Here is a 26,718-nt window from a genome sequence, read left to right as displayed (position 1 = left end):
TGAGAGTTATTCCGGGACATTATATGGTTAAAAGAAGGTAACTCTTTAAAAGCGAATAAATTATAACGTGGATTGTTGAACAATGATTTGTGTGGTAAAATTATTGAAACCCTGGATAAATATAAAGATAGAGTAAGCTCCAGCTTGTAACTGCCGAGAGTTATGTACGAAGGTAGGTTTTATATTATATAAAGAATAAAAGTACTGCGTTGTTATAATAATGCGTTGTGATCCTTGTCACATTAATATCCTTAGTGCGAACTCATCTTTACTTTTAAGTAAGGATAGTTTTTGATTTATTCAATTGAATTCAAACTTACATATTTTTACAACTAGAAAAAAATATGTCCGGTCCCATTTTTTAATTATTTTGAGTTTAATTTAAGTAGTGTTCAATATACATGATTATACATTCTTGCGAAATGACAGTATCGACAAAAATTGATTTTTGTGCGTTCCGATACGTACAACGTAAGTCCGTAACATGCCTTGAAAGTTGAAAATGGCAAATATATATATCATCTATTTTCGTTGTTACGTCAAAAAGTACAGTGCATGAAAATTTGTGATTTAAAATCGTTTATTTCTATTTTGATTATATGATTAAGGTAAGAAAATGCTCGTATTGTGGTTGTGATTTCCTATTCTATCGGGGCAGGCTGACTCGTATAATTTTTATACTATTTCTACTATTCGCCTTGTTTTAGACAATGACGCCATTTTGTCGCGCCGGCTGATCAGAATTATTATTTTTAAATCCATTCAGTGTAGATAGTGTTTCAAATTGTTTTGCTTAGTTTCTTGATTGATAGAGGTATTGTATCTTCCTTAGTGTTTTCAAAGAAAACATCGTATCACTAAGTTTTCATCTTGCAAATGTCGTCGTTAATATATTGATTAGGTATTTTCCTTTCCGAAAATATACCAATAGGAGCTGATTTATGTGAAACCCTTAAGTATGTACATTATTGTATAGCAGCTAATAAGCCAAAGAGGCTTTATGTCGCCTTGCCTCTTATATTTTTATGTATAGAATACTTGCATATTGACTTTGTTTAGGAAAGTACCTATAATTAATGATAGCCTTAGATTTTGAAAATTTTCTAACTTCTATGGCGGAAGTAGATTTTTAGAAATATAAATATTGTTTCTGTAAACTCTTCAGGTGGGGAAATGGTTGGAGATATGTTACAATAATGACAATTTCAATGAAAGAACAAGAGCAAGTGCCTGGAGAGGTGAGGATATTCATGTTTACTACTCAAGCATTTAGAACTTGCGACTTGATTTTGTGGAAACTGCTATTGTGCTTTTGTTCATGCCTATGTGATATATTACCCATAGGAAAGGCATATTATATCAATTGTGTTATGTTAAACAAATTCCAGTGACTCTAGGTATAAAAAATTTATCACACTGAGGTATATTGGTATAAGTAGAAATATCAATGAGTAGGTATATCAAATGATATCTGATTTTTTTGTAAGAGTTAACAATTAAGTTTCACCTTTTACAACTTTAGCATATTCTAATATGTGTGTTGTTGCAATAATGTTATGCCCCTGCCAATATTTATATGGTAAATAAAAAATATACATGTGTCCGAAGTAGCCTATAAGCGAATAGAATAATGAGCTACAATGCAGTGTCAGATTAAAAAATGTTTTGGATAAAAGGGTATAACTACCTTTGGTCCTTTGCAGTTCGAACCTTTTAAAAAGGAGTACCTCTATAAATTATAATGTTGTTTATTATGTTAGGTTATGAGTACATTTGTGTTCCAGTCAAACAAAAGGATAGAAAAAAACAGGGATTACTTCAGAATTATTGTCATCAATGTAATGAGTATTGCAGTCAATAGATATACTACATTGTGATCTAGATCTTTGTACACAATATGCAAACTGAATTTAAAGCCTTGTATATTTTGCATACAAAGCAGGCCTAAATATGTCTGATCTCATAATAACAAGTTCTTCACTTGCCCTTTGTCATATCAGCATTTCTTTTACTACTTGTGTCTCTTTAGATGAAAAGGAACATGCACATGAAAGCAACATAGTGTTGGTTGCAACTGCATTTATTATTAAAACAAATATTCTCAGTTCAAATTACAATCAGTATGTAATGTCATGCTTAATTTTCTGGTAGTTATTGTTAAAGATATTAGTTCATGAATGTACTCTGTCTCGTAATGTATAATACTTTATGAATCAATCAAAGTCAGTAATTCATTTGATTCCATTTTGATGACCAAATTTAGTATTTTAAGTATATAAATTTGTTATTTTATAAATGTAATATATTTACACATCAAAATATATTACTCTGTCTCGTAATGTATAATACTTTATGAATCAATCAAAGTCAGTAATTCATTTGATTCCATTTTGATGACCAAATTTAGTATTTTAAGTATATAAATTTGTTATTTTATAAATGTAATATATTTACACATCAAAATATATTATGCATTAAAATGAATATTTTTTTACCACGCTTTTATGAGCTTGACCTGTATGTATGTAATTTTTATTACATGCCAATACGTATCTCCAATGGAAATAAGTTCTTTAATGCCTGTTATAGTGTTATTTGACAACATGAATTTAATAGGAGGCATATTTCGCGGTGTAAGAGTCAGATGAACGTATCCACATTTTGTCAATTTTACAGGAGAGCAAAAATAGTGTGAAAGTCGCAACGTAAGAGCTTTTACGTTCAAATGATTCATAATTATGATATTGTGAACAAACAATATTCTAGGATTAAAAACGTATTTTTTGCAAAATGTTCTTATAGGTCTAACAGATAACATGATAATTAAAAGTAATTTAACGGTACTCATAATATGTTATTCTGATTCAATCGAAAGAGGTTCTTATGTTATTTAGTCTTTTTGGAACCTCACAGGTTGAATGTAATGTTACCTCGTTTTGCAATTACGTTAAAGGACTATATTATGAACCGATTTGTGGAAAAAAACGATTTTTGATTTTTTTGTAGATATGTTTGTCTGGCTCTTACACCGCGACTGGCTGTACATAACATTGTTTTATACATTGTAGAATTATACCTTTATAAAGATTTATATAAGTTTGTATGGAGTGCACTTTAATTTTAAATGATTTTTTTTCATATGTAATTTATCTACAGTCCTCGTACAAAAGCTCTCATATTACCAAAGACCAAATTGCAATGCTTATATATTATTACATGTTTCTTTTAGATGGCATTCTCCGAGGCTGTACTAAAAGCTTTAGAGGATAAAGTTACACATCCTCGCTGGGTAGTGCCTGTACTGCCTGATCAAGAATTGGAAGCTCTTCTTAATGCTGCAATAGAATTAGCTTCTAAAGGTAATACTATTAATATAAATATGAAATATCACAACTTTTATGGTATGTATATTACATTCTTATCTTCATTGTTCATACAGGAGAAGACGTTAACCATCCCTTATGCCAACGTTTTTACAATGAGGCTCTCAGTGTGTCATTTACAAAGATTTTAACAGACGATGCAGTGTCATCATGGAAGGGTAACATACAACTATGTGTTCGAACAAATTGTGAGAAACTTGTTCAACTATGTGCTCTGAAATTGGATGATCCAAGATTACTCAATCTATTGTATATGGTTTTGAATCCAAATAACAAGTAAGTAGTAATATTCCTGTATAAAATACTATTATTATAGATTCATTCTGAAAATGTAAGGAAATATTTAACTAAATAATCACTCTTTTTTTTTAAGGTTTCACACATTTAATGCCACAAGAACCAGTGAAGGTTTGGCTATGACTATGGTGTCCACTTCTGGGCAGGGCTCAACACAAGAACAAGAAGTTTTTGCTCGATCTCCAGATCACCGTACACCTAGAGGATGGCTGGTCCATTTTATAAATCTGTAAGACTTTTCCTTACATTTAGCTTAGGAATAATTCTAAGTTTGTCATTAACAATTACAATTTCATTTCTAGATTTGGTCAAGCTGGTGGTTTTACGAGGCTGAAGGAAAGGTTTGATTTAATAATGGGTTATCATAAGGCAGAATTAACAACGTCTTTAAACAGTGAAGAGAAGATGTCAACTGAAATAATAGAAAGAGAAACTGATAACACCAACAAGGCGGAAATAAAAGATGTGCCTATTATTACTGATAGTATGGAGGTAGGCTGTTACATTTGGCTTGAGTAATGAGTTATTATTACAATTTGTGTTTTAATTGGACAGAATATATTTTATAATATTAATATTTTAGAGTTCAGTGTCATCACGAAATGATCAACCATCTTCAATGGAACAGTCTACCACTGGGGAATCACGCATTGCCATTGTGTGGCAACTACTGCGCCCCTTTGGTGCTTGTCATGAACTACTCACTCAAAACACAGTTACTGTTTACATGCTGTCCATGCTGGTAAGTCCTCTTTTATAAGTTCAAAACTCAATTGATGATATAAAATTCTGTTTATTGTAACAACAGATTATTATTTAGTAATATAAAATGTCAATTAATGTGTTGTAGGAATTTATTCCGACTCTACTCGAGAGCCTCACAGACGAAGAGTTGAAGAGGGAAGCGCGAGGTAGCGAGAATAAGACTGACACGGTTTCATGCTTAATCCGGGCGTGCAAGTGTATTTCTGTGAAAACGCCTAATCCTCAGGATCTACTTAAATGTGAGTTATACCAAGCCATTAAACATAAACTCAATAAAGCGAATTATTTTTTGCGTACATGATTTTTTGCAGGCTTTTTTAAAACTACAATACTATTATAATCATTTAATGCATTGTCATCATTTGTATATGCTTTTAGCATGATAGTTTGGTTAGTTGAATTCGGTTTATTATGTGTAAAAAATGCCAGTTGATGGTTAAAAAAGGCAGTTAAAGGTTATCCAACGGATCTATAGAAGACCTAGCGAAACAACGAACGAACTGACTGACGATTATAGTTATCATTACTCCACTTTACCTTAATTGATTTTGTATTGTTTCAATACCATATACCAAACATACATTTCCGTTCAAAGATGTCTGTGTTTATGACATTCGGAGCGAAACAGTAGAGTCAACGTAAGCCAAACTCATCCATATATATCCCAAAGAATGAAAGATCATTGGAGCATCGAAGAGTCATCGTTCCATTGCGGCCGGTTGCATACCCTGTAGCTGCTTAAGGGGTGCAGTTGCCAGTCCTCCCCTAAGCTCCTACAGCGTCTGTAACTGCGCCAGCTCGTCGCCGGCGCCGCGCTCATTGGTGTCGCCGTCTTCGCTCGCGTGTGCATGCTATGTTTGTTAGTTTGTATGTCTCCAATAAAAATACATATTTTATACATTTCATCCCTTATTTTATACTAAATCAATCTTAATTAACACTAATATAGAGTTTGCAGAAATATGTTTGGTATATATTGCTTCAAATTTGATTAATTGTTTGTATGTCTTTATCAGTCGTGTTCATATTAGTATTTTTTTCATTATAAATCTTTTTATAAATAATCTCTGTTGTTTTATATACATAGTACGTACTGTTGAGTATCTGCCAGGAATCCACCAATTACGACGATAGACATTTTAATGTTATCATAAGCGTAGTTATGAATTCTTATTATGATATTGTTCCATAAGTCTAAGTGAAGTCAATGAACAAGTCGGGTAAAAAGTGTTTTTCATTTTATTTTTAGCTTTAGAAATGTTCCGACTTAAGATGATTTTGCGGTTACTTCAAATGTCTTCATTCAATGGGAAAATGTCTGCCCTGAATGAAATCAATCAACTTATCAGTACAATATCACAGCAACCGAAACCGGAATGGCTCACTCCTGCTGTTATTACGGTAAATATTCTAAAGTAAATTTTACTTGATATATTTTTTTTTATATTTAACCTAACGATAAGGCAGACGGGCTACCTGATGGAAAGCACTCACCGTCACCTATGGACATTTGCAACTCCAGAGGAGTCGCCAATGTATCGCCGGCTTTGAAGGAGAGCTCTTTTTACACCCGTCTTGAAGTTCACTCCACATTTTGCACGTACGCGGCAAAAATGACCGTTCAAACCGAGCCGTCGAGGACCGCCACGGGTCAAGTTGATGTGGATGGAACTTCAGCCTTCGGCGAGTGGTGCGGTGAAGGAAGGGTGATGTAAGCACCAGATCGAACAGTTCCTCAGAACACCCACCATTGTAAAGCCGGTAGATCACGCAGAGGGAACCTATGTCCCTCCGCACGCTTAAGGGTTCTAACCGATCAGAGATCGCTGGTCATTGACGATTCGCACCGCGCGTTTCTGTACGGAGTCAAGCGGGTTAAGCTGGCATTGTGGCGCCCCTGCCCAGAGATGCGAGCAGTACTCCATGTTCCTCACTTATGCTTTATAAAGCAAAAGGAATTGCCCCCAGTGAAGTACCCCTTCGCTCTGTTCAGGACGCCCAGTTTCTTTGATGCCAACTTGGCTTTAACTTCCAAATGACTCCGATACTAAACGTCACACGAGATGTCAACTCCCAGGATCCCTACACTTTTACCAATGGTGAGCGGGGTACCTTGGAACTTGGCGTTATGACGTATGGGGGTTTTTTTTAGCCGTAAACGCGCAATTGATATCAGATGAAAATAAATATATTAATTTTCATCTGATATCAATTGTATCTGTTAGATTCATTTGCACTCATGTGGCAGGTATTAGCACTCATGTATTCGTAATATCCTTTAGAACAATGAAGGATTTAATTAAATACGAAAAATAAAATAACGAAAGATTAGTTATAAAGTGTTCTCATTACAGAGTTGGATTCGGGAGAATAAAGTGGTAGACATAGTGCTCCGGGACTCTCTCCACCAGCCTCAATATGTAGATAGGTTAGAGAAAATGCTCAGGTTTATGATCAAAGAGAACTCTCTAACGAGAGATGACTTGGACGCTATATGGAGGGCGCAACAAGGGAAACATGAGGCGATAGTCAAAAATGTCCATGACTTGTTGGCGAAACTCGCTTGGGATTTCACACCAGATCAGTTGGATCATCTCTTTGATTGTTTTAAGGTTAGTTCACTAATTTTATTGAACTTGTTAAGTTTAATGTTTTTTGAATATTTAGAATTTGAAGTATTTTATAATAAACACTTGAATTATTTGTAGGCAAGTTGGGCCACATCAAGTAAAAAGCAAAGTGATAAGTTGTTAGAAGTGATAAGAAGACTTGCTGAGGATGATAAGGATGGAGTTATGGCAAATAAGGTAGGTGAATGGGTAATAGATGTATGATATGTTTTGTTTGTTCATTCCTCAAAACCTTTGTCCATTGTCAGGTGTTAATCTTATTTTGGAATCTGGCTCATTCGGACGAAGTTTGCACAGAAATAATAGATGTGGCGCTGGCTAACTTAATAAAAATATTGGACTACAGCTGTAGCCAGGACCGTGATGCCCAGAAAACACTGTGGTTGGACAAGTAAGAATGTTTATAAATTTTATAAGATTTTTTCTCAATCGACATCCAATTTGCGCATGTACATTGCTTTAATTTTGATGCATTACGCAAATTTATTTTCTATATTGCGTATTAAAGTAATAATAGTAATCGGGGATGCAATACATATGATATAAATTCAAAAGGGTAGCCTTGAATTTTAAAAGTAATCTTACTAAGATAGGAGAGAATAGTACGAATTGTTTGTCTGAAACTCGTTCTTAACTGTGTATGTATGAACTTAGGTACCATACTGGCAATAATAATTTGTTCAGTCTTCTTCATTGATATGTGAACAAAATGAAATGACAACGCGCGATAATAATTGAAATAGATACTTGAGACAAACAACAGTCCGCTAGTGTTAACTGAAATGGTTTAAATGCCAATTTTCAACTTAAATAAATTCTTGCATTGCTATGTTGTAATATGTTTGTGGTGAAAAATCTACAAATTATACTTCATTTGTTCGGTGTGAAGGTGTGTAGAGGAGGTGAAGAAGAGCGACAAATGGGTGTTGCCGGCGCTGAAGGTGATGCGCGAGATCTGCTGCCTGTACGAGCCGGCCGGCGGCGCGGGCGCGCGTCCGCACGTCACGCGCCAGGAGGTCATTGACCGCCTACAGACACAACACTCGCTCGTCATTCTCGTTACCAACTCGCTCACGCACTATGTCGATACTGTGCGCACTAAGCAGCAAGGTACGTTCCTGCGGTACTCGACTACCACAAGTGTGATAATGTCACACTCCTGATGATATACTCTTTACGCATTTAATGCTCGAAACCGTGGCTGGATAGTAAATCCTCCGTCGGATTTCGATCGAATTTCACGAAGAAGTAATTTCATATCATAATCCTACTCCATGTGGAACGGTTTTGAGTTCCATCTGAAATTAAATTTAACAGTTGTATATTTGGATAGTTTTGTCAAATTTACATTTGTCCAGAAACTTAGATAAAATTAATCTAGCTAGTTCATGATGTACATTGGTTTTTTGGTCATGCGTTTTTTTTACTATAGTTATATTGTTGGATATGTTACAGAAGAGGGAGAGATTGATTGGGATAATTGGATGCCCGATGGAAGATATCCACATGCGGCTCAGGTCCATGAAAGATTGAGTTTTTTGAGGTTCTTACTTAAAGATGGGCATTTGTGGTTGTGTGCAGAGCAGGTAATGGTAATATCTCACTTATTCTAAATAATTTAATGTACTATCTATTTTCAATATCTTTAACTCGTTGGAAATAATTTTAGGCGAAGCAAATATGGATGTGCCTTGCTGAATCGCCAGCGCACGTGGGGGATCGAGAGTCCTGTTTTCGCTGGTTTAGCAAATTAATGGGAGATGAGCCCGATTTGGATCCCAACATTAATCTACACTTTTTTCGGGAGAATGTAATGAATTTACCTCCCAATTTATTGACTCATAATGGGATTAAATGTTTCGAAAGGTATTTATTGAATTTTATTTAGTGAGTTTATTTTCATGCATACTCTCTTCAAAGCTACAAGTTTCATCGTTCATTTCAGATTTTTTAAAGCTGTGAATTCCAAAGAAGGAAAGCTCAAATTTAAGCGGCGAAATTTTATTCTTAATGACCCTGATCTCATAGGATTAGATTATTTGTGGAGGGTAAGTTATATTTATACTTATATAGTGTAATCCATTTCGTGTAATTTTACGTTGTTCAAGCATATACACAATGCTATAATTGCATTAGCTACTCTCGAAATGGAAAATTTTATGTGTAGTGGGTACTATCTGGCAAAATACGAATGTGCATCCTCTTGTTCCCTTAAAACATATACCGGTGTAATGAATGTAGGTGATAACGGAGTGCGACGAGGACATAGCGTCGCGCGGCATCGAGCTGCTGCGCGAGGTGTGCACGTTCACGGGCCCGGCGCTGGTGCCGGCGCACCACCACGAGGCCTTCCTCACGCAGTGCTGCGCGCGCACGCAGCGCCTGCAGAAGGACATGGAGGCGCAGGAAGGTAAACTGGACACCACATTGTAGTTCGCGCCAAACTGCTAGTCCGCTCTGAAGTTTTTGCGGCCAGGCTTAACCATACAATTTCCTATGGCGACGCAATGCATTTCTATATTCAGAGCGGACTCGCAGTTTGGCGCTGACTATGGGCTTGTAGTTTGTACACAAAACTGCGATGCGATGTTGCATCATAAAAATCTGCGAGCTCCCTTGATGCATCGCAAGGATTTGCGAATTGATTCGCATCGCACATTCCTGCGATGTTTTGTCACACTTGTGGACGCCATTTTTAGTTTGCTCTGAGCCAGCGTGTAGGGAAGACGTATACTTTAATGTAAATGACGGTACGACGTTGAAGATATGGTGATATAAACTTAAAAGCTCTTCGAATAAAGATATGATAATTTTAAAATAATCAAAAAAAGTATCGTCGGTTTTCAAAGCTTCGTATTTTAGATGAAAATAGTTCTCATCAGCATTCATAATAGTAATAAATGGATGAACTAAAAATCTTCTTTGTTTCTCTTTCCTGTATCTCCTAAGCAATAACAAAAGTGCACACTCCTTTTTACGATCCATATCACGACCTAGTTTTTAAAATACGCTCATTACGGTTGACGGTAGTCGAAGGAATGGTCACCCTGGGAGAGGCCTTGCCGCACGAAATCTCATCGCTGCAATTCGGGTCGCGTTGCGAATTCGCATCGCGTCGCATCGCAGTTTTGTGTACGAGCCCTATACTTGTTTAATGATGTAATAATCACTTATGATATACTAGAGTTCTAAATTGTATACTATAGAATGCAGCCGCAACTTAATGTGTCCACACTAGTAGGGTACATTTTAAATAAGTAAAAACGAAATTAATTTGATTATTATACAAAAATTTTGACATAATGTCCAGGTATACTTAATATTAATTATAAACAATCAGGTTTTTAGTGATGTTCCCTGTAAGAATAAAGCTGTCATGATTATAATATAAATAATTTCTTAAATGAATTAGCTTAACAAGATATTGATTCTTTTCAGATGTGGAGGAGTGTTGTACAAGGATATGTAGAGTTATTCGTGCCATACAAGAATATGTAAATGAATGTGATAGAAGATTTTCAGCCGAGCGGCAAATACTGCCGATCTATCGGTCGGGGAGGGGCAGGCAGTGCACTATTATAGTCAGATTCAGTTTTCAAACTGGCCAGAGGCAAATCGAAGATGTCGAGCTCTATTCGCACTCCAACGAAACTTTACATTCTCTGCGCACTGCCGTACAAAGGAGGCAAGTTTATTTGTTTAGTTTTATATCTAAATAGACTAATCAAGTGATATTTTCTAATAGAAATTATTATACACAGTTTTTTTTGCAGACTGAAATGTGCTTCGGAAAACAATATAAAGTTAGAAATGTACATAAATAAGTTAGAGTTGTTTGTGAATGGAGAGCTGCTAGATTCAACCCATGACAGAAAAATACTGTCACAAATACCTCTCAGAGACAAGACAATTATTATTGCTAAGGTATGAACCTATTATTAATTTTTATACTTGTATGGGTCCTCATTACTTTCCGTATTTCAAAATGCTTTAGAAACTATTAACATAAATCTCGAAATTGAAAAAGGATTGACGTTTTTTAAAATCTAGCTCATTTTGTAGATAGGGCATCTACATATTTTTTTTAGACTTAATAAGCTTAACAAAGCTAAATACTAGATTATGTAATGTAAATTCCTTACTATATGATTTAATTATAGGTTTTTGATGGGCAAGTGTGTGGAAGCGGAGGATGTGGCTCATCGAACGAATCGAGCAGTGATTCTAGCGCCTCCTCGCCGCGAAACCCTCACACCCCCGAACATGCTCTGCCGGGCGTGGTAAGTTAACAGATCAAGGTACTTACACATCAAGAACAGACAGAACAGATCAAGGTACATTAGAAAATCTGTGGGACAGCAATCCATATTATTACTAAATGAGATCATTACGATTTCTGAAATCATGTTTTGTGGAATTATTTCTACAATTATTAAATTATTAGGTTTTTTCACCCCATTTTTTTTTTTTACTAAGTCGCCTTTTTAATCACCTTCGTAATACTTTAACTATGAGGAAAGGGAAAGAGATTCATTGTAATGGTGATGACAAAAGTGACTTTTGTTGAAAAATGTTCCTGTGTACTCATACATATAAAACTTGTTTCAGCTGCTTGCCCAAGGATCGTGGTATATACCATTTGTGTTGGATTTAGAGCATGTTGGTATTACGAAGGGCCATGCGCTGCTAACTGAGGCCGCACATTTACTGTCACAGATTTGCCCCGCACACAAGCAAACGGTGAGTATATTAATTTATATAATTATTTATTAAAGTCGAATTGTTCTTGAGAGTCATATTAATGACACTTATTACAGGTGGAGAAATTAACGGAGGCTCTGTTGAGTCGAGATGAAACAAAGTTAAGAGATATGTTGTATGGACCTGCCCCACCGACAGTTGCTTATAATGTTGAGGTAAAGTATGTTTTATTTTGTATTACACATATTATTTTTTGTTAAAGACCAACTCATTATTGTGGTTACAATTTTTGCAATGTATCATAATTGCTTTCTATAATTACAAAGGCATTTATGGTTTCTTAATCTCTAAATTATCTATAAAATTCATTCTTTTTGTGAAAAGTTTGTCTACATAAACCAACATTTAATATTTAAATCCAAATTGCTGCATTATCTATTTGCCTTTCGCCCGTTTTGTATGTGTCATTTATAGAAAAATAAATAAGAAAGTTATGTTTCGGTACCATTAATTATTATAGAAACTAGTTACAATAATGATTAATCCTTAATCAAATTAATCTGAAAATTACTATTAAACTCACTAAATTTATTAATGTAATGCAATAATTCTTTCTTACTCTCACGCATTAGGTATAAACCTGTAATCTTAACTGAAAATATGATTAAAATAAATAAATATGTGAATGGTATGTTGTAGGTGCTATACAGCATGGTGATGCCGGCGTCGGAGACGCGGCTGGAGCGCGCGCGCAGCTTCCAGCTGGCGTGCGTGAAGAAGGCGCCGCTGCTGGTGCAGTGCCTCTCCGACGACGAGTTCCTGCTGGCCGCCGCCCCGCACACCAGGAGGTAGGCTTGCGTATGCAACAGGAATAGCATGTTATTCATAAATTGTTTCTTTAATGGCTGTGGTGTTATTATTGTTCAATATTTATGACAATAAATTATACAATATAATTATTTACTAGATCTTAACGCCTGTAAAATCAATATTATTGATAGCTTAAACAAATAAGTTAGATTTATCATTTATCATTTAATCATTTATTTGCCATGACTATTAGTCATTACAGGTCTTACAATATATACATTTGTATCATATTCAGCTATATTAATTTAATAGCATGCAAATATTACAATTCAATTTCAATATAATAAAATACAATTAATTCAACAAAGATTTAACATTACATTATATATTATTACTATATTAAACGTTAACTAATTTATATTAAATGTCATAAATTCACGAATGTCATAAAAGTTATGTTCTAATAAGAATTTTTTAAGTTTTAACTTAAACAATTAGATGATGTAAATGTGATTATTTTGTTAGGTTTTTCAGTATAAACAATGACTTAATTACTTTGGTTTTCAGAGTTGGATACTTAGCCCTAGTGAGGCTTGCGAAACTGGCATTGTACACCTTGGGATACCTCTTTGAAATTATCACGCCCGATGGTTCAGACATAGATTTTAATAAGGAGTGGAGGTAATTAATTGTTATTTCACAAGATTAGAAACATGTTTTCGAAAGTTACCCGTAAATCATTTGGTTCTTTTTGTCGGTTATTCAATCACCTCTAACGTAAATAATTATATTACAGAACCGACGTTAGCATACTACGGGAGGCATTGCAAACTGTACCTGGTCACAGCTGTGAACTGATCGTGAAGACTATAGCCGAAACCTTGGCGGGCGTTCTGGGCGAACAGGTACTATTACTAGAAATGTACAAGATTCGCGGTGTTTCGTCAGCGATAACTTTGATGTAAGGTTCGACTCACAATTTAATTAAGATGATCTGCCAGGTGGTGACGAGCAGCGAGGACAGCGACGCGGTGTCGACGCTGGTGTGGTGGCGCTTGCCCACGGCCGCCACGGTGCGCGCGCTGTACGAGCTGGCGCACTCGGTGGCGCAGCCCGTCGACCACTCGGGCATGGTGCACTCGGATGATGTCACGCGTAAGTATTCACGTCTTTAATAGGACTACGAGTGAATTATTTTGTGCGTCGTGTGATTTATATGGTGCATTTAGTTTTTATTTAAGTTAACATATTACCGTCGTGTTTATCGACATTTATCGACTGCTACCTTTATAATATTAATCGGGATCGACTGCTTAACATGCCCTCGGAAGTACGGAAGCGTGTATAAAATTTAACTTAGCGGTCACTTTCGGATATACCCGAGACTGCTTAACTTTACAGATAAATCACAATATACACAAGCCGCGGGGTTATGTGCGCTAAGTTTATGGTATCGTAGTTTAGTTCGTAACATATTAACCTTGCGTGCATTGTAAAATTATATTATGTTATAACTTAAGTTTTAACAATGCTCCTATGACTGGTCTTTGCTAAAAGCCAGTTAAAATGCCTCTCTTTTACAGTTGTTCGTGAGAGTATGGAAGTGATCACCATGTGCATGGCGCTGGGTGGAGGGCACTTAGAAACCTTGCTACATGAGTCTTGGTGGCAAGATGTAGCCTTGTATTTGATGATAGACTGCCCCAGCCCACAGGTACGCGAAATAACTATTTGTTAAAATTACACTCTTGCTTTTCAATTATAGTTACCAGAAGCAAATTGTATTTTAATGACATAATAACCATTAGTTTTTGTTCGTATTCATTCTTATGTGAGATGATATATATTGACTTGTGACGTCACTGTCCGTGCAGGTGCGCGTGTCGTGCGCGGAGCAGCTGCTGGCGATGTGTGCGTGGGGCGGCGGCGGCGGCGCACGCAGTGCGCTGGTGGCGCTGGGCGGCGCGGCCGGCGTGGGCGGCGCGGCGGCGGTGCGCCTGCAGCGACACGCGCGCCACGCTCAGCAGTTCCTGCAGCTGCTCTGCCGCCTCGTGGCGCTCGCCGGCCCCACCGAGCGCACACTCGACGACCTCGCCAGAGAGGTGCGCTCTCGTTATTATTAAAATGTCCTAATTTTTTTTACGTAAATTAATTAAATAAGCACTGATATACAGGAAATCGTTGAAGAGTATGGATTTTTTTTAATTAACAATATTTTTTATTGCTAAATTATTTCTATTCAGGTGGCGTGGCTTCGACTTATGAAGGCGAATCCAGATACACTAGATGACACGTTACTGGAAGGTCACTTGAATCTCACCAAGGAGCTGTTCGCTCATGTGCCTGCACAAGTCAAGTATCAATATGGCGCACATCCAGACCACAAGGATTCTGGACTTATAAGAGTAAGCATATTTATAATATCATTCGTTAAAAATAATTAAACACGAAAAATAATATAAACTTAAATTCCAGTCCATAAAAATTTATTCGTATTAAAAAAAAAACATTTAACGTTAATTTTAAATTAACTTAATTAGCTTAGTCTTTCTGCTGATTGGTTTTGTGAAACGATACGTTGGACACGAATGGTTGATATAAGGCTTAAATCGCGTCACGCAGGAGGTGACGACGGAGTTTCTGTGGCCGTATTCGTGGGCGTGGTGCCGGTCGGGAGCGAGCGGCGGCGGCGTGGGCGGCTCGGCGAGCGGGGCGGGCGGCGACCGCCAGCCGGCCGCGCCGCTGTGCCGCTCGCCGGGCTCCGCCGCCGCCGCCACGGACCTGCTGCTGGCGCTCGTGCACGGCTGCGTCCCCAACATGGCGGCGCTCGCGCATCTGCTCGAGCAGATGTTCTACAGTGGTATGGCATTTAGATATTCACTTTTTTCTTGATGGTATAATATAATACCTTCTTTAGTATTAAGGTCCACCATTTGTATTATTGTCATAAAGTTACATAGAAGTTTATGCTTTGTAAGCAATTATCCTCCAATGTATTAAAAGGTTATATGTAAATATTGCAGATAGAAACATGCCGCTGGTTGAATGGGAGTACATGCCATGCGTGGGCCCGCGGCCGCCGGCGGGGCTGGTGGGCCTGAAGAACGCGGGCGCCACTTGCTACATGAACTCTGTGCTGCAGCAGCTGTACTGCGTGCACTCTGTGCGCGATGTGCTGCTCACCGTACAAGGTCAGTTGTAGTAATGAGACATGCTTCATTTAGCTTTCATTAGGTCACTTTTCTAACTACCATACAAATTATTGATAAAGATTATAATAGTATTTACCTATTCCAATAGGCTGTATATAGAACAGTTTTTCATTAGCAGATGCTAATTATAGATACTAACTTATACAACCAGATATGTTGATAAATTATAAATAAGTTTTGTATATTTTAGGAGCTGCAAATGATCCGAATGAAGATTTTTCTGGAGAGTCACAACTTCATCACATAGTGGAAAATAACATCGAGGTAAATGTGCTACAATATATAATATCAGAAATTTAGTTGACTATCAGATTTTTTATTTGATATTTTATTTAATATACTTACATTTCAGAACAACACGGACTACAACATTACAATTTTAAAGCAAGTTCAAGCCATATTTGCACATCTGCATTATAGCAAGTTACAGTATTATGTTCCTAGAGGATTATGGGCGCACTTCAGGTATGTATTTACTGATATCGATTTGTATATACTAATAAAAATTTTCCGTAGAGATTGTATTGAAATAATACATGTTACAGGCTGCAGGGCGAGCCTGTAAATCTACGTGAGCAGCAAGACGCGGTTGAATTTTTTATGTCCCTGGTGGAATCGTTGGACGAAGCTCTCAAAAGCTTAGGCCAAGAGCAATTAATGGCTAAAACAATGGGTGGTACATACTCCGATCAGAAGATATGTAAGGGCTGTCCTCACCGGTAATTTACGTTTATCAACTATTTAAATATATAAAAAATACTTTACAAATAAAAACAGTTGGAATAAACTGATACGATTTGTATATTTTTTGTCATTTTAGATATTGTAAAGAGGAGCCCTTCAGTGTGGTCTCATTAGACATAAGAAACATGTCTCGACTGCAAGACTCATTGGAGGCCTATGTGCGGGGAGAACTTTTAGAAGGTGCTGACGCGTATTACTGCGATAAATGTAGTAAAAAGGTACTTATAGTACACTTAAGACTATATTATACAAAAATGTGGATATATTTTTTGTTATTCTATATATTAATGTAATGTCCAAAGTATATTATTTTATTTGTATTTTATAATGTCAAGTATTTAATATTTTACTATTAATATTTGTTATGTAAAGTATTCTAATATTTTTTGCAGGTTGTAACAGTGAAGCGATTGTGCTTAAATAAGTTGCCGCCAGTTCTAGTCATACAACTTAAACGTTTTGAGTACGATTTTGAGAAAGTGTGTGCAATAAAATTCAATGACTACTTTGAATTTCCTCGCGAGTTGGATGTCGAACCATATACCGGTAAGTTTTTATGACTTTCTAATTTAGCTTAGTTCCATGTAGACTGTAAAATGTAGATAATAGAAGAACGATTGAAGAGAAAATAGACAGAATCCAGTGTTAAACATGCTGGTCGTATTTCTGTATTATTTTATACCTGTTATTAATCTATCCAATGTTCTGCCTAGCAAAGAGCGACATTTAACGATTACTTTTTGGTAGGTGAAATTTGGATAGATTGCGTATTAATAACGAGTGATAGAAGCATATTTCACGGGTAAGTATGACCCTACGTCTCATCCTTTTATTGTTTGAATGATGACGTTTTTGATATTTACTCCATTGTTAGGTTAAATCTGAACTGATCCACCGTTTTCCGTTTTGTACCACTTTTAATTCAAACGCATCTAAGTCCATTAATCCTCGATGCTCGTATTCAACACATGAATGTATGAGATGATTGTGTGTTACGTAGCGTGGGGCCTGGCGCGCGCGGAGGGCGACGCGTCGCTGTGGGAGCACGGCGCGGACGCGGACTCGGACGCGGAGGCGGGCGCCGGCGCCGGCGCGGGCGCGGGGCCCGAGGACGCGCGCCCCGACACGCACTACCAGCTCAGCGGGATCGTCGTGCACTCGGGACAGGCCTCCGGCGGACACTACTACTCTTATGTGCTGTTGCGGTACGGCTTTACGTTTTGTTCTTTTACTTGCATGTTTCAGTGCTGGCATAATCGGGTAAGATATTGACAAGATTTTTGTAAAACAAAGTATTTTATGAGTATTAAAATTGGGCGTGTAACACAAGAAATTAAAAAACTCCAAAATCGAATAATAATAAACAAAATCTAATAATAAGGAATAGTGGTGCCACGGATTTATAAACATTTATATGATCAAAAGTGCAATCTAGTTAAATATAAAATATTAACATAAGACAACACTTTAGATGGTAAGAAGAAATGTATATGAAGGCAAATTCAATCTCAAACTCAGTAAAACAATATAAAAAAGTTTATTTAAAGTGTTAAATTTGGTTGGTTAGCCTATAATATATCGGCTTACTTCAAATGAAGTGAATAAGGATGTAATATAATTTTCATATACAGGGACAACGGCAGTGAAGCAGGCCGCTGGGTGAAGTTGGATGACGGCGATGTAACGGAATGCCCCATGCACGATGAAGATGAAATGAAGACGCAGTGCTTCGGGGGAGAGTACATGGGCGAGGTAATACGCAACTCACAATTAAAACCGTTCGTTTTTGTGGCACTATTCTATAACAGTGTTAAAAAAAATCTTATCTGTCACTTTGTATGGGTAAAAATTTTGTGTTTATTATCTTAAGAACAAGACCATTTTATAGGTTTTCGATACGACTGTGAAGCGGGTATCGTACAAGCGTCAAAAGCGGTGGTGGAATGCTTACATGCTCTTCTACACTAGGAAAGACACTATTGAGAACCCATCCTTGGAGCAAGCTATGAAAAATATGACTTTCAAGTTAGTATGGTTTTGCTCTTATTTTGACTTGATTAAACATTACTAACATATGTAATATTAATAATGTTTTGCTTTTATTGTAAACTTATAAACGTGGAAGAGTAACTTAATTCTTTTTTTCTTAGGGAAAGTCTATTACCAAAGCCCATATGGAATTCAGTACGACGCAGCAATATTGCTTTTTCTCACAATCAAGATCAATTTAGTCTTGAACATTTTAACTTTATGAAGAAACTGTGTTGTATGCGGCTGCAAGTATTACCAGGATCTCAAAGTGCCGTGTGGGTGGGTATTGATTTGGAAATTCTGCATTAATTATATTTTTGTGGACATATAATAAATTTTTCTTATTGTGTCGTAGGGTCCGGAGCATGAAGAAATGTCGATGTTGGCAGTACAATTGGCAACAAAATTCTTATTTCAAGTTGGTTTTCACACTAAGAAAACCCTGCGTGGGCCCGCTTCAGACTGGTATGTCATTTATTTACTCTTAGACATACAAAATAATTGTAGAGTATAAGAGATTCTTGCCAAACATGGGGATTTCCCCATGTTTGGCAGTTTATATTTATAAATGAGTATTTTAGGTTAATGATGATTTTAATTTCAGGCATGATATACTGTGTCAGCACCTGAGGTGCTCTCAAGCTGTGAGGGCCTGGTTTGCAACTGATCTCTTTAAACATCCTCAAAGGTGGGTTGTATTTCTTATTGTATATTTCAATATTACAGTTTGAGTGGTAATGACCACAATAATTTTATTAAAAATTTGTTACAGATTATGTGACTATCTCCTTGCGTGTCCTTCGGCCGAAGTACGGGTGGTGTTTATGAAGATTATAGTTTTCTTAGCGCATTTCTCAATTCAAGACCCGCCAGGTAAGTGTTTAATACTTTGAACAGATTGCAATTTTTATTTTTATTATTTTTTTAAAAGATTTAAATAAATAAAATATACGTCTTTCATACTTTGTATTTTCACTTTCGAAATTTCAACTGAAATTATTACAAATAACAGGAAATTAAAGAAAAAGTACGTAATTATTGGTACATTACATGCTATATAATAACATAAATATTATTATTGTAATTTGATGGCCTAGCAAAGCTATTTCCATAATATGTAACAAAATGCTCTAATAATGAAATTAATTTACATAATAAATTATTATCTATTTGTTTTATGTTATTTTTATCCATGTCCTGTGTGCGTCCCCCCAGTGAGCAGCGGTTACGGCGGGTGGTGCGGGCGCGAGGAGGCGGGGTCGCTGTCGGACCAGCTGATGTGCAGCGCGCGCGCGCTGGCCGCGCCGCAGGACGCGCACCACCACCGCCACCTGCCGCTGCTCTTCAACCTGTTCCACGCGTACGCCGCGCTCGGCCTCAGCGAGAAGCACCAGCTGCTCAGGGTGAATACTAATACTTGTTAAATTAAATAATAAGATGATAAATATTTTGTCGTTTTTCTGTTGAAAACGGTTTTTCTTGGCCGTAATAAAAGCCAGTCTACCCGTTAGTCGTACTTGATGGTTAATTCAAAAGGGTTTTTTTTTATTATGTATATGAGATTTTGTAGAGTGTACGTATTTTCAATATATGAGAATATACAAGTATAAATTAAAGTTTTCGTTGATACGTAATGAATGGAGAATGACCCAATTTTGTAACCTATTTTTGTATTTTACAGTTGAAGATTTTAGACATTGTGCTATCGGTGTGCATGGATGACTCGTCTTCGTCGCTTGGAAAATACCAATACCCTGAGTCTGCCAAAGTACATCAGGTAAGATATTAAAATATAGTTATATATTCCTTGTATCATTTTGTTAAATAATTAACTATTCTTGACTTTCTCCTTTTCTATAGTTAGTCTGTAACGATACAATAAAAAAATGTGTAGTATGTAGCGTCGTGGTTTTTCGTCAGGTGGTGTGCGCGCTGGTGCGGTGCTGCGACGTGAGCGCGCGCTGCCAGTCGGCGGGCGCGGCGGAGGGCGCGCTGCCGCTGCCCAACCCGTACGCCGACCCGCCGCCCGCCGCGCACCTCGCGCACCACGCGCACCACGCGCGCCCGCCGCTGCCCGCCGCCGCCGCCGACATACTCTACAACCGCACTGGGTAACTTGCGCACTGCTACACATATACATTTACATTGCGTTTCATACTCAAACATCTAGAGCTCTTTGTCTATTGTAGATTCAATATTAAAAATTATCTTATATACTAAAGCAAATTCATTAAGTACGATTTTTTCGTATATTCATAATGTGATTGCTGTATCATGATGTAATTAAATTAATTATGTACAACAGTGTATATTAAATAAGGACGCAGTGCTTATTTATTTCAACAACAAACTGGAACTTATGTGTAACGTACGAATACTAAAAAATGTTGTTCAACTAGCAATAACGATATTATAATATGCCAATTTAGCAGAACATATATCAAGAAATTGACGGAGGAGTGCTGCGGATGCGAGGAAGGCATCCGGCTGCTGCAGTTCATGTGCTGGGAGCACGCGGGCTGGTCGCGCATGGCGCTGGCCGAGCTGCTGTGGCAGATGGCGTACGCCTACTGCCACGAGCTGCGCCGCCACGCCGACGCGCTCACCGCGCTGCTGCTCATGGAGGACAGCTGGCAGCAGCACCGCATACATAACGCTATTAAGGTAAACTACGTTTACAATCATGTTAACCTGAGCATCTAGGTTTTATATTTTTTTGTACTCAAACATACTAAAATTTTTTTAGTATGTTTGGTTTTTCTGATTCATAGATATTCGACAATTAATTTAGTTTCAATTGGTTTGATTTTAGATCTTTTACATGTTTTGTATTTACTCTGGGAGAATTTTGCAAATTGTAGATTTTCAAGCGAGGAATAGTGAGCGATATGTGTTGGTACATTTTCGCGTTTGCAGGGCGTGTCGGAGGAGCGTCCCGGGCTGCTGGAGACGGCGCTGCGCGCGCGCGGGCACTACCAGAAGCGCGCGTACGCGTGCGTGAAGCTGGTGGTGGGCGTGATGAGCCGCGCGCCCGCCGCCGTGCGCTGCGTGCACGCGCAGCCCGACGCGCGCCGCCGCTGGCGACAGCTGCTCGCTTGGCTGCAGGACGAGCTCGATCGCGTGAGTACATTTCTTACATGATAGGTGCCTTCTTATGATTTTGTAGCCAAGTTCTAAAACCGGGACCCTATTACTAAGCCTCGGGCTGTCCTAGGGCCCCTAAGGACCCTAAGACTCCGTATTACAAGTGTTACAATTTTTACATATTGAAGTGTTGAAGTATTTAACTATTTTATATTATAATCATCCCTGCGAAGATAGCTGATTTAGGTAAGAGTTTTATGGAATATGGTATATCCGGTATTTTGTTCCAGAAGTATGGACCGGGAGGTTACGGTTCATATGGGACATGGTCTCCCCCGGGTACCTCCAATGAAACCTCAAGTGGCTACTTTTTGGAACGAAGCAATTCAGCTCGAAAAACTCTTGAAAAGTAAGTCTGCTTCTGAATGAACAAAGATATTAATTATTTTACATAATATGAATAATTTGAAGAATGTTATTGTTGGTTCAACTTATTTATTTGTCATTATTTTTTATAGTCATTACTAAAAATCATGGCCAGATTAACTTCTTTCCAAACATATTGGGTGGATTCTCTCAGTAGAAACCGCTGAAGAAACGAATATAGCTATTATGATTATATTCTTTGTAATATAATGGAGCTATTTCGGTGTCACAGGGCTTATCAGCTGTGTCCCGACGTGGAGGAAGAGGAGGAGGAGGCGCGCGAGGCCGGCGAGGGTTCCGGCTCGGGCGAGCCCAACGAGGAGAGCGGGGAGGAGGAGGACGCGGCCGACGACGAGGAGCCGCCGCCGCGGCGCCTGGCGCTGGCGCCCGCGCCGCCCGCGCCCGCGCCCCCCGCGCCCGCGCCGCCCGCGCCCGCGCCGCCCGCGCCGCGCGACCCGCTGGCGGGCCTGTAGCCACCCCGCGCCCGCCCCGCCCCGCCCCGCCCCGTGCCTCTAGTCCGCCTCTCGTCTAACGCTATTTATTTTACTTCTCCCCGTCGGGTACGAAACGCTGGCCCGGCGCGCCCGACTCCCGGGCCCCCGCTTAGCCGTAGTTTTGTTCTGTGATGTTAACGATATGTTCGAAGTTCGTTTACGAGGGCATTTATGATTAAGTATTACGCGGAGTGTAGTTCCGCGCCTACTCGGCGCGACCGTAGTTTCTTTTGTAATATTTATGTAACTTAATGTTCCGCTTTAAAAGTACCATAGTATTTATTTTTTTCTGATTAAGATTTATTCATTACTTATTGGATAGGAGAAGTTATTTTCTATAATGTGCATCGCATATTTTTTTTGTTAAGGAGATAGTTAAAGTGTACGATCGACTGCACCGATGGAGTGTTGACGTTGATGAACACTATAAATTTTATATCCTAATACCTTATATCTATATATTATTATTATTAGTAGAGAATATTTTAACAGTATGGGTCACATAAAAATATTGCATGCATCTCTGCCTTCATGCGATCTTGAGAATCTTTAGACTGGTTTGCATGTTACGTTAAACACAACATTTACTTTAATTTTATTTTGACTCTTATTCATTTATTGTATCAGTAAAATTATACAAGTAACTTAGTCTTAATAACACATCTACTTAAACATCACGTTTGAAATAAAAATATTCTACGCAAAAAATACCGTAAACTTTGATAGCTCAGTACCTATATTTAGTTTATTGTATATACTAAGAACAAGACTACGCAGCGCGTTGTAGCTTTTCCTCTCTTTTTAACTAGTGTGAATCCTATTTACGTTAATAATACCTGAATTTTTAACCTTTTTCAATACTGATAAGATTAATTTTAAGAGACTTGAAAATATGGTTCGACCGCATTCTGAAGGAATACATAATGTTCATAACTATGGGGTACTAAACAAACTCAATTAAAATATTTTCAATACAGAAACAATATTGATAATTTTGTTCTTAAAACAATGCTGTTAAATTATCAGTTTTACAGTAAACTTAGTTTTTTTCTTTTATGTTTGGTCGACATATAAAACAAAGTGCTAATTAATAATTAGATGAAATTATATTTATAACAGTACGGACTTCGGCTTTATTTATTAAAGTTGCTTCGAAAATGTGATTGCTCTGTCCATTACTTTGACGTGCTGCTGTAAATATGATGGGTATCGTTTCCAAGTTTCTATAACATGGTAATGATTTTATGAAGAGTAAGCAAAATACAAGTAAAACATTTTAAGCCACTTTTCATAGTGTACATACCTCATAGTGCACACATACTTAGGTATTTTTATGATTGATAATTTGATATTGATATGATCCAAGATTCGTTTATTCTAAACCAAATGTAACTATAATCGGACGACTAAATAAATAAATATTTTAATCAATAAAAGTGTTCTACAGTGCCATGTCGTAATTTCGCATACGATATTAAAGTATTTTTTGTAAGTCTGTTATCCATTAAATAAATAAATTTTTTGAATTATTTGTGTTATACAACGCATTTCGTTTCATCTTTTTTACGATATACACGTAATCTGTTGTAGATATTTACTACGCAGACAATTTTGTAAATGTTGACGTTGAGAAATTGTATTTCAAACAATATATTCGATCAGCAATCATTTCAAATTGACACATTTTTTTGGTCTCTTTGTATACATTTAGTAAATTTTTCCCAAAGTAATTTATTATAATGAAAAAAATAACAGTAGTTATGCTTAACGCATGGGCGCAACACACTCATTATTAACTAAAGTACGTAGTTGGACAATGTGTACATAATATTATATAAATCAATACTCTTCGTATTTTGTGGTTTGTGATGCTATTACATGCATTTATCAACATGTCATGACGTTAACAAAACGCTGAATGAACTCTTATGAGAGTTATCGCATGATTTTTCTTAAAATATTTGTAGCTGTTTTGAAACTGAGCCTCTTACTGACTTTCGACATGTTCTTAGTGGAATAGCGAGCAATGCTTTGTATAATTCGTACTCGAGAGTTTGACGTTAATGCTTATAGATGTTTAATTGACCAAAAACTTTGGTGGGTGCTATCGAAGAATGTCACGCGGTTGGTAATTGGAAAGCAGGGTTTTTGAGGACTGCTTAATATAATTTCAATTGTTCATCGTAGTCGCACGTACACGTAACATGTAACAATCGCACACATTAACAGTTATCATCATCATTTATCATATCGTAGTGTGAAAGTTTTGGTGGCATTTAATAAACTCTTAGTCGTAACATTACTTAATGTTCTTTCTAAATTGTATGACTAACCTTATTAATCGAACTTTATAACAGCTTTAGTTTTAAGATACATGTGTAGCATTTTGGGTTTTATATTGTCATAAAAATTAATCTCAAGCCCCGAATTATATGCCACAGCATATATATACTATAATGAAATTACTATTTCTTGTTATTATTTATCACCCTCGAGCCAAGCATAATTTTATTTATAATAAGCAGCACCACTCATATGGGGCTAGCTATATATCGGTTAACGAAAGATTCCTTTTACTTCATACTATAATATTAGGCCACATTGTATCATAGGGGCCTAAAGTTACATCCAATATTCTTCAGTTTATAGCTAGAGTATATCGTATAAATAATTAAAATATTAGAAATTATAGTATAGATGTATTAACAACTAGTCTTACGGGAAAATGTTGCCACTCTGTCAATGTTCTGCTTTGTAATATATTTTATTTATTTTTTATATTTCATAATGGTTGTATATTTTACTTTTGTAGTAGTTAAACAGTGGCGTAATTCAGGCTATCAGGAATAGTTAAAAAAAAATGGATTTTAACATGAATTTAGATGGAAATGAATTACGAGAAATACATATATTTTACTTTGGTTTCTAGCAAACGTAACTAATAATAAGAAAACTTAATATAATAATAATAGTAAGTTTTGGAAATTTCATTTATACAACAACTAGTGTAATTAATTAGCTTGCAACGAGATAGGACTTTAAAGATCGTTCGATAATCAAGTTTAAATAATGTTAACTGAGTACATAGTTATATTAATATAAATAAAACTTTAAAACTTCTGTTGGTACTAGTTACATACTCAAAATGGCAATTGAAACCACCGCGATATTTGTATTTTTCTTTTGTACAGCATGTTATGACAGATATTATTATATGATTATTATAATGTTGGCCAGGCAGACCTCGTGCCTTATTTTCATTTTATTTGCTCAATCGGCTGACACCTGATAGTCTGTTTATGATACTAACTATTTTCACTGCAAACCAAATTCTTTCATTTGGTGTTTTATTAAGTTTTAACTTCTGTTCTGGCTTTAAATATTAAGATTAGTGTGGATAATTCAGATTTTTCAAAATATAGCACCTATGTACTTGCTTGAATGTTCATTTTATAGCATTTAATCAGAATCTGGTGCAGTAAATACTGATTGTTGTTAACTTAATTACCAAAGATGGATTTTAGCTCGAAAAGAATTTAGCGGCCCTTATTCTTCGTAGCTTAATATTGAATGTTTTTATTATCTTTTATAAAATGCAAGTTGTTTTGTTAAATGAAAAAAATGTGATCGATTTTAGGCTTAGATAGTGGAGGTAGTCATTACGTTGGAATGCAAAACAGTACTGCCATATGCAATGCAGAATTTCTGTTGACGAGTCTCAAAATATTGTAAATATGAAACGGCTAAAGGAAAATCATCGAATATGCAGATTTGATAAAGTTAAATGTAAGGATTTATTTTGAGACTCGGAAATAGTTGTCAAGAAACAAGGGTTTTAACATTAATAGGTTAAAACAGTTATTTTTATTTGCAGTATACGACAAAATCTGGAAGCTATATAAAATTGTAAAATGTCTTTCGAGATACACCACATGCATATTCGCCTGAACATTGTAAAATTTATACTAATTGATTGTAATTGATAGAATTATTATAAGATCAATTGAGTTTTGTATAACGTTTCTATGGCAAATATGTAATGAATGGCATTTGACATTATAGAATGCTCCTGGAATAGCATTCATACAATATAATTATAAAATCAGGAAATAAATTTTAAAATTTCAAATATTGTTTTACT

At 36.7% G+C, this 26,718-nt stretch overlaps 1 protein-coding gene across 5 annotated transcripts; it reads left to right on the top strand.

Moving 5' to 3' along the window:
• The first annotated feature begins 471 nt into the window (after positions 1 to 471).
• Positions 472 to 26,706, top strand: faf (ubiquitin carboxyl-terminal hydrolase-like faf). Of its 5 annotated transcripts, none has more exons than XM_073079804.1 (50): positions 472 to 608; positions 1,166 to 1,238; positions 3,230 to 3,359; positions 3,440 to 3,659; positions 3,757 to 3,909; positions 3,983 to 4,172; positions 4,264 to 4,422; positions 4,531 to 4,684; positions 5,695 to 5,846; positions 6,800 to 7,057; positions 7,154 to 7,252; positions 7,324 to 7,466; positions 7,965 to 8,185; positions 8,531 to 8,661; positions 8,745 to 8,941; positions 9,021 to 9,123; positions 9,317 to 9,485; positions 10,514 to 10,760; positions 10,849 to 10,999; positions 11,236 to 11,355; positions 11,684 to 11,815; positions 11,893 to 11,991; positions 12,476 to 12,624; positions 13,154 to 13,267; positions 13,383 to 13,491; positions 13,588 to 13,741; positions 14,170 to 14,300; positions 14,461 to 14,688; positions 14,830 to 14,991; positions 15,209 to 15,446; positions 15,610 to 15,777; positions 15,989 to 16,062; positions 16,151 to 16,263; positions 16,344 to 16,517; positions 16,619 to 16,760; positions 16,935 to 17,088; positions 17,543 to 17,747; positions 18,174 to 18,294; positions 18,431 to 18,567; positions 18,693 to 18,852; positions 18,929 to 19,038; positions 19,178 to 19,261; positions 19,346 to 19,446; positions 19,789 to 19,976; positions 20,255 to 20,350; positions 20,494 to 20,684; positions 21,006 to 21,237; positions 21,490 to 21,693; positions 21,948 to 22,066; positions 22,316 to 26,706. In XM_073079804.1, the coding sequence occupies exons 2-50, from the start codon at positions 1,197 to 1,199 to the stop codon at positions 22,554 to 22,556; spliced, it is 7,569 nt and encodes a 2,522-aa protein (XP_072935905.1). In that variant the 5' UTR covers positions 472 to 608; positions 1,166 to 1,196; the 3' UTR covers positions 22,557 to 26,706. The 5 variants fall into 5 exon arrangements, with proteins under 5 accessions (XP_072935905.1, XP_072935904.1, XP_072935903.1 ...); XM_073079803.1 differs by having other exon boundaries at positions 21,003 to 21,237; XM_073079802.1 differs by having other exon boundaries at positions 13,576 to 13,741; positions 21,951 to 22,066.
• The last annotated feature ends 12 nt before the right edge of the window (positions 26,707 to 26,718 follow it).

Source organism: Epargyreus clarus, unplaced genomic scaffold, assembly GCF_041222505.1.
Source record: "Epargyreus clarus isolate Ecla_fem2 unplaced genomic scaffold, WU_Ecla_fem_2.2 ptg000014l, whole genome shotgun sequence".
In the NCBI taxonomy this organism is placed as follows: Eukaryota; Metazoa; Arthropoda; class Insecta; order Lepidoptera; family Hesperiidae; genus Epargyreus; species Epargyreus clarus.
Note: the sequence above shows the minus strand (reverse complement) of the source record. Positions and strands in the feature narration are given on the sequence as shown.